Raw genomic sequence first — 8,332 nt, forward strand, 5'->3', positions numbered from 1 at the left:
TTTATACTGAAGAGGTTTAACGTGAATTTAGTCCGATGATGATCATTTTGTCTGATCTGAGATCTTTGCTGCAGAAGAGACTGAACATGCTGTAGCAATGTTGGCAGTGATGTTTGAGAACATGTGCATGAAAGTGGAATGGAAATGAAGTGTATTTGTATTAAAGGAGCTGATGTTACCCACAGTCTGATGTATGATTGTTTACAATGCCTGATAACAGGACAAACTGACGCTACTAAGACATACTATACAATGCTATTAAAGCCTACTACTACAATATGAAGTATTCAGAGGAAGCTGAACCACAATAAAAATTTGAATCTGATATATAAATGTGGCCATGACAGTAACCAAAACAAACAAACTTTAACGTTATTAATTGGGGCAATATATACAGTATATATATAAACACAACATTAACATACTATCACCTAATAAAGCTGCGTCCAGCAACATTAGTATTTCTTTGGAGTCTTGTTACTGCCAAAATTCCAAAGTAAATAAACATTTACATATACACAACACATACATATACACACATATACACAATAAACATTATTAGATTGAAATGCTCATTTGCTAGTTGCTAACATTGTGGGTCTGCTGTTAGCTGCTGAGCAGGAAGTGTACGTTGGGTTCATCAAGCCGCCTGCTAAATCTTGAAATTGGTTTGATAAGGACTTGGTTGGATGAAAAAGAATGCATGGAAAAGCAAAACAATGAACTAAAAAGAGGCAAAAAAAAGGAGGTCCAGGGTGTCGTTTAGCTCAGTTGGTAGAGCAGCTGCGCAAATGTGGCCAGGACCGGCGCTGCCCCTTAGGGTCTAACAACAAATTTAAACATGCTCTCTGGAACTTGACAAATCAGGGAATTCAATTCCACCTATTCTTTACGATAAAACTAGCTCAGAGAAACACACAGAGCGAGTGAACCCTGATCAGCATTGATCAGGTCTTTAATTTTAATTAGGAGCTTTCCTTTTACAACAGCAGGAGGTTCAATGATAAAACAAGTTTGGATGTGTATGAAATACAAAGAGGACCTTTATTTTTTATTTTTTAAAAAGCAACGTGAGATAAAGAAACTCTAATTATAATGGTTTATAGTTAGGATAAAAGGAATACTTGTGGAGTTTTTATTTTATTTTTTATAGTTATTAAATCCCTGATTTTGGGCTATATAAATAAAACTGACTTGATCTACATTCATGTTTTATAGCTGTACATTACACTGTACAAAAAGTAAATGAAAATAAGTACATACAATATAAAACATCATGTAATGTTTACAGTTTTTTAATAATTCTCCGATTTAATCGCCAACATTCAATCTTACTGAATAATAGCTGCGCTCAAAGTTTGTATCAAATTGACAACTTCACACTGACTCGCAGTCTCAGGCCTGTCAGTGCTCCTCAAAAGAGCTGCTGCTTATAAGGACTGGCAATTACAGTCGCTACACAAGTAAATATCTATGTAAAAAAACACGGTAGCAACATAAAGTGCAAAGTGGGTCTCCAATGGAAAAGAGCATCCTTTTCTCTGTCAGGACACCACATTACACAGGAATACACAAATCAGAGTGAATGGAGTTTCTTTCAAATAGATGCACATACATTAAAATCGGCCAGGTCGAGCTGCTGAAAACATCTGGCTGAGGACAGACAGGCAGATGGGGATGAGCCCTGTAGGGCCTTAAAGAGACTATCATGAGGTCAGCCATGGGTGGCGGAGGCACTGTGCAGCAGTGGCTCTCCTCTCTGGATGATAATCTAACATGCGAAGAAGGAAGTCTGAAAATCCAGAGGCTTCCTCCAGCAGGATGTGGTATTTCTCCACCAGAACGTCATAGAGGCTCCAGAGCCTCAGTGGACCGATACGACACAGGTCACCTGGAAGAAAAAACATTATCATGGCAATTATGAAATGATTTACAAGGAACAAATACAATAAGAGTAAAATCATACTCTCATACAGTGTGACGTCCAAATGGACCAATTAGAAGTTGCAGACTTACCTCTGCGGCTGAAGTAGTCTGCAGAGTATTTACCCGACAAGGCAACAGCTGGAGGGATTCTACCAAGCAGCTCTATGATCTGGGCTATATGATCTGAGGTGGATGAGGAGAGCAAACACATAAATGTGTGCCAAGTTAATACGCTCATAGTCAGATTCAAATTTTTAAAAAGTAAATTTGTGGTCTGTAATGATGGTTTAAAAAAGAAAATTGTACGTGCATAAATAACATTCATCAAATCCAATACTAAACACACCTTCCTCCTGAGAAATGGACTTGCTGACTTTGGGTTCGAACAGGGAGTCTCCAGTGACCAACTCAAAGGCCTGAAAGAGAGCAAAGAGTTCTTTACATGGTTGCGTTTGGGGTTCCTCAAGACTCAGTGTTAGGCCCATTATTGTTTATTTTTAAATAAATGAACATTAAACATTAACATTGAATTTCTTTGCAGAAGATACAAATTCATCTTGTTTTGGTAAGAATTTGAAACAACTTTTTCATGCTGTGGAAAAATATTAAAATATGTAAATAGTTGGTTCGGTTTTAACAGCAACAACAAAACAAAAAAAGATGAAATTGAGAGATTCAGAAATCAGTGATTATAGATAATAATTTATCGACATATAAATCATGCCCAAGCAAAAATGTAAAAATGTATTGTAATATTGCATGAAATGAAAACGTTTTATTATACACTGTTTTTCATCTAGACTTTTTATACTTTACTTACTGTGTGGAAATATAAGCATATACTGAAATGAACTCAAGTTAAACTTTTATACTAAGAAAGAGAAACAAAAATACCATCAACTACCATCTTTTTGCTTTTGTTCTCCAGCGCTGACATAGCACTGTGGATCTATGCAAAACAAAGAACCAATTCATTCATGTTCAGTTGTTTTTATTAGAAAAGATTATACCCTCACTGACCTGCTAAAATTGCTGTGGACACACACACAGGTAAACCACAGCATTTAAATTTTATTCTAATATTGTAAACATGTCAGATTTTAGATTTAACCACCACAAGTCCCATTACCGATCTGACAAAAGTTACCAAAAAAATAATCTGGATAACATTTTTTTTTTTAAAAGTGATTTTGATAGAATGGTACAGCTATAACAACATGAAGTCTTGCTTAGAATATTTCACACAGTGCAAACATTATATAGATTAGTATTTCCCTCACCAGGCAGGCGACACTCCAGATGTCAGCAGGCGGGCCGTACTCAGATCCCAGTAAAACCTCTAGTGAGCGGTACTGACGAGTCTGGATCTCCTCACAGAAATGTTTGTACTGAAGGAGAGACAAATGCAGCAGTGAGATTTTTATTTTTATTTTCAGGACAAATGAATTTAATATGGCTGCAGAATCAAGATACATTGGAATCAAGTGGCATTGTCTCATTCAGCGTTTTTTGCTTGATTGTAAGGCATTGATTTTTTTTTTACACTTATTTTCTCCCTCAGCTTTTCCAGAGAGGAAACAGAGATTGACTGTACGCCATTTTAAACAAATCAAACAAATTCAACACTTGGCTAATGTAATTGGTCACTTTACAATATAAAGTATAAAGCAGCTATACTGACCACCCAGCAGGAGCTGCCCAGATCAGCAATTTTCACTGTAATTTCCTTCAATCTGTATGGATTCAGCTGCTCCTTCTCTGAAAGAAACAACAGAATGTGTATTCAAATATATTACTCATTCTAAGAAATAATGTTTCATAAGTAATAAATAATAAATATTGGAGAGTTAGTTTTGTCCATCTTTGATGTTTTGGACATTTTGCACAGAGAACGGGCTCTGTATATTAAACACTGACACACAAGTATCTCTGCTTTGCACACTCCCATCATGATCCATGTATGCATTAAAAAAACAAAAACAAACTGTACCTGTGGTTTCTTTCCTGGTCAGTACAGAGGAGAGGCTGCTGCCACCTGCTGGGACTTTGTGGGACTGCCCCTCCAGACACAGCAGGATGTTCTCAGGCTTGATGTCCGTGTGGATGATTTTACACTGAGTGTGAAGGTAGTCCAGGCCCTGAAGAACCTGGAGAAAACACAAAAACATGCTGATGTTTCCTTCCATACAACCAGCACTCAACCTCTTCTGACATATTGGTCCGTCAGGGCAAACTGGTGGCTCGGAGAGATGAGGATAACATAAAAAAACAGATTTTAAATCATGTTAATGCTACACTGACTTATAATCAGGTGAATGGTGTTTCTGTGAAATATATGTACGTCTGTTCTTGCACTATGTACCTTCGTGCTCCCGGTATGATTCCCCACAAGACGTACATAGCTTTATGGCACTAAGTCACACACCACCAACTATTTGTTTTTGGTGAAACTGGAGTATTCTGGTGGACAGTAAAGAAAACTGCTGTGAATTATAGAAGCAAAGTTTGTTAGTTGGGCTGCTCATAAGTAATGTAACCATAACAACTACACCTGTACAGCTATCCATATTTACAACACTGGTATTGCACTCTGAAACTCTGGGGCACTAGATTCCTAAATATTAGATATTAGATTAGATTAGATATATTCATTTCTATGCAATGTTGCTTTAACACACAAAAAAATTGCACACCAACTGAAATGTCGAACTTTTCATTCTTTTGAGTCTACAGTACCATCCAAAGTGCACCAAATTGTTATTTGAGTGACATGATGGTTAAATCTCTGCAGTTCTTTACCTGAGTAACTATTTGCTTGACCGAAGGCCACATCAGTCCTGGATTCCCAAAACAAAGCTGCCAGCTCCTCAGGTCAGGTCCCAACAGCTCCAGCACCAGGCACATGTCTAACCACCAGCATCAAGGTCAGTTCTACACATCTGCAAGCTGTTGGCTGCTGGTATTCAGAAAGAAATGTTCTACCAGAGTTTATACTACATATACTGTACTTGATATTGACTGTATGATTTGATTGATGCATCTCAGTGGCACACACCTCCAAATATGACAACTCCTCAGCAGTCACTGTCAGGTTTACAACATGAACCCAAGAAATGACAGTCTCTAAAAAGGATACGGACCCCATTGACCCCGGCCACTTTGAACTCATCTAGCAGCTGAACAATCCTTTGACTGGAGGGATGGCGGCTTGTAGGACCACCAGCCTAATTAGAGAGACAACAGGAGGAAGACAAGTGAGTAAGAATTAATATTCCCCTTTCATTCTAAACTCAAATGATAATGACACAGACAGAGTCAGACGTGTTAGGAGAAACAGAAACAACCGGTCACTAACGCATCGTAGGAGAGCGAGTTCATCCTGTCCTGCCTGGGTGAAACCATCTCCACTCTTCAGCACCTTCACAGCGACACGGAGTCCTAGCCTGCAAACACAGACACCAGATCAGATCAGGAGAAAATATTAAATATTAAGAATACTATTCGACCCCTCTTTCCCACCTTGAAAATTTGGGTGCCTAATTTAAACCCACCTGAGGTCCAGACATAGCCAAACAGTGGCAAAATATCCCCAGCCGAGCTTAGATACCACCTGGTACCTTCTGTTGAGGGTGTCACCTATCTGAACAGGGTGGTACCCACCTGAAAAGATAAAAACAAGAGAAATCTAATAGACAGTAATCTTTTATTTAACTGCTCATCTTCACTGGCGAGGTGGCTCAGATGGGTTCGAGCCATGTGTCTGGTATACATTTTTCATCTGGTGTTTAGAGAGCTTTGTGAGCGAGGACTACAATGTGACACTAAAGCTATTTCTGGCATTACAACCTTCTCTCAGCTATAATGTGTCTGTAGTCAGTAATTCATTCAAATCTGCCAGCGGGACACTGAAAAATGAAGCTCTATGCATTCCCTCTCTGCCAGCGTCACATAAAGTTCTTGGATGTTGTCAGAGATCTTGAAATTGAATCTCTGTTTCTAATAAAACTGAACATGATTTATTACTGTGTCAGATATCTGTGGTATCACACATACTCAGCAGCTTATCTGCTTTAAGAGGTACACGCTGAGATCTGTACAGCTGGCAGGGAAGGAAAGAAGAACAGGGGCCAAGGTCAGAATAGTGATAGAGGCTAAGAGTGGAGCAACGGTTGAGTGTGGCAATGAGGGTCATGAGAATCTGTTTTCATTTATAGGACTGACAGTTCAAGAACTGAATGTTAACTAATAAGGGCTCAGCTCATACTGAAGGACGAGTCCTATTTAAATATTATACTGTGTCAACAGAAAGTTTACATCACAGTATGTGGGTGATCAAAGATAAAGAGCAGGAATCACACACAGTGAAATTGTTATTGTGGTATATGTTGGCTGAGAAGTAACAATGCCAACAATGGTAAATACCAACAATGTGTTTCAGATACTTTATAAACCAGAGAGCACTGACAAGTTCCTTTTTAGACTTAAGACATTTAAAAATTGGACATTCACATGCAGGCTTATGGAGGGTGACTATGTAGCCAGCCTCAAGTGGCCGTTTAAGGAACTGCAATTTTTGGCACTTTAGCATAAAGGTTGCCACTTGGACCAGACTAGAATATCTCAACAAATTCTGATAGGATTGCAAAGAAATATTGTGCTAACACTGTTGGACTCCAGAGGAAGGATTCTACTGAGTATTGGATGGATTGTCATGACATTTGGTACACACATCCTACCACAAAGCAATTACACTTGGGGCTCCAAATTGGCTAGCAGCGGCCCTGATTGTAACTAAAAAATGGTGTAGAAGAAATTGCAGAATTTTACAGCAACCTTGTATCATAAGCTGATTCCACCTCGAGCCTGCTTGGAAATAATCCACCCAGTACAGTCTACTCTGAGGGGATGGAGAGGCCTAGGATAAAAGTGTGGCAGCAGTAAATGATGTGCAGATGATGATGTGAGTTGAGAGACTCTGCCGTACCATAACAGTATTCTCTGGGGTCCTCGGAGTCCTGATTGTCCTTTGGATCCAGCTGCTCGTGGCATCCGAGGGCCTCGAAACTATTAGAAGACCCAGCTTCACTCCTACAAACACACACACATACACATCTCCTGCATTACCGCCTATGCATCATCTGCATGTGCATGTATGTGTGTCAGTGTCGAGTTGCTGGGGAGGGGGCAGTCGGGACAGCTGAACTACTCCCATAGACTCACCCTGCCATGGAAACTTGTCCCACTGCCTGGCTAAAAGCAGACAAGCAGAATCGGAAGTTGTACTATTTCTGACTCAGCTGTAAATCATTTTGCAGTATGTTCACGCAACCTGATAACCCCGCATCCCAGCTGGGGTGGTCACGTCATGTCTGAAAATACTAAGCAAGGGTTTGATTTCTGCGGCCGGGAGGACAAACAGAAGAGTTTGCAGTGAGAGGTGGCCCACTTGTTGTCAGATTTACTGAACAAAGTAAAACGTGCAGAATGCAATATGAAAACGTGAGACTTAGATATCTTCCCTGAAACTCTAAACCACCATTTAGGCCACCTCCATGATGTCTGTAATAATGCTGGGATGCTTTATTTGTGCTCCAGACTGCAGAGAAAAGTTTACAAGCCAATCTGTGCTTCGATGAGCTCGAGCAAGAACTTAAGGTTACATGAAATCATTAAAGCAAATGCATCCACCAAGAGTGAAGCACAGTGAAAGTCTCAGTCTAAACTGTGTGTGTGTGTGTTTCAGGTTTAAAACACATTCAGTGTCAGTTAAATCACCACTGTCTCAATGACAAGATTTGCCAACAACATCACAGATAAAGGAGGCCGTGCACGGTACTTACGTATGATGCTGCTGCTGCTGCTGCTGCTGCTGCTGCTGAGCAGCTATATGTGCTGAGCGGGGACTCCTCTGCATAGTGTGCTTCAGCAGATGCAGCCTGCAGACGCAGCAGCCAGCGGTGCAATCAAGCAACAGCAGGTATCTGGATTTAAAAAAAAAAAAAAGCCTGCAGAGGTTAAAATCTTTGGCATAAAGTAAGGAGACAGAGTGCAAAGTGAAGCTGCAGCACCTTTAATGTTGTACCACTTGAAAACAGTTGAGCAGCTGAGCTGAGAAGTGGTGGTGGTGGTTGTTGGCGGTTGGGGGTTGGGGGTGTTTGAGGGGGTCCGGTAGATCTCTCAGGAGACTGGGAACGGCAGCAGCAGTAGTCAGCAGGGTCTAAACATGGAAATCCCCCAGCAGCGTCCTAACTCACTGCCCGTCAGGCGTTTACCTGCTTCACTGTGCGATTTATATCCTTCACTCACTCATGGTAAAGAGAGGAGCTGGACTCTCTCTCTCTCTCTCTATCTTTATCTCTGTTCCTCGATTTCCCTTCGTCTGCTACAGTGGGAAAAGCCACAACAA

General features: G+C 40.3%; 1 protein-coding gene across 1 annotated transcript; it reads right to left on the reverse strand.

Moving 5' to 3' along the window:
- Positions 1 to 1,292: 1,292 nt before the first annotated feature.
- Positions 1,293 to 8,332, reverse strand: LOC104925872 (SRSF protein kinase 3). Its single transcript, XM_019266406.2, has 13 exons — positions 7,995 to 8,332; positions 7,767 to 7,907; positions 6,911 to 7,014; positions 5,478 to 5,586; positions 5,282 to 5,369; positions 5,063 to 5,150; positions 4,726 to 4,832; positions 3,917 to 4,073; positions 3,608 to 3,684; positions 3,207 to 3,314; positions 2,273 to 2,342; positions 2,017 to 2,109; positions 1,293 to 1,891 (listed from the first exon to the last, which is right to left on the reverse strand). Exons 2-13 carry the CDS (start codon positions 7,838 to 7,840, stop codon positions 1,707 to 1,709), a joined length of 1,260 nt encoding a protein of 419 aa, XP_019121951.2. The 5' UTR covers positions 7,841 to 7,907; positions 7,995 to 8,332; the 3' UTR covers positions 1,293 to 1,706.

Source organism: Larimichthys crocea, chromosome XV (genome assembly GCF_000972845.2).
Source record: "Larimichthys crocea isolate SSNF chromosome XV, L_crocea_2.0, whole genome shotgun sequence".
Classification (NCBI taxonomy): domain Eukaryota; kingdom Metazoa; phylum Chordata; class Actinopteri; family Sciaenidae; genus Larimichthys; species Larimichthys crocea.

Bases quoted from the DNA above. Each gene is read 5' to 3' on its own strand.
- LOC104925872 (XM_019266406.2), bottom strand. From the start codon at position 7,840: ATGCAGAGGAGTCCCCGCTCAGCACATATAGCTGCTCAGCAGCAGCAG. The intron at 5,587-6,910 runs GTACGGCAGAGT...TTATCTTTTCAG, and splicing joins CCCCAGAGAATACTGTTATG to GTGGGTACCACCCTGTTCAG. The intron at 3,685-3,916 runs GTACAGTTTGTT...TGTTTCTTTCAG, and splicing joins GACCAGGAAAGAAACCACAG to AGAAGGAGCAGCTGAATCCA.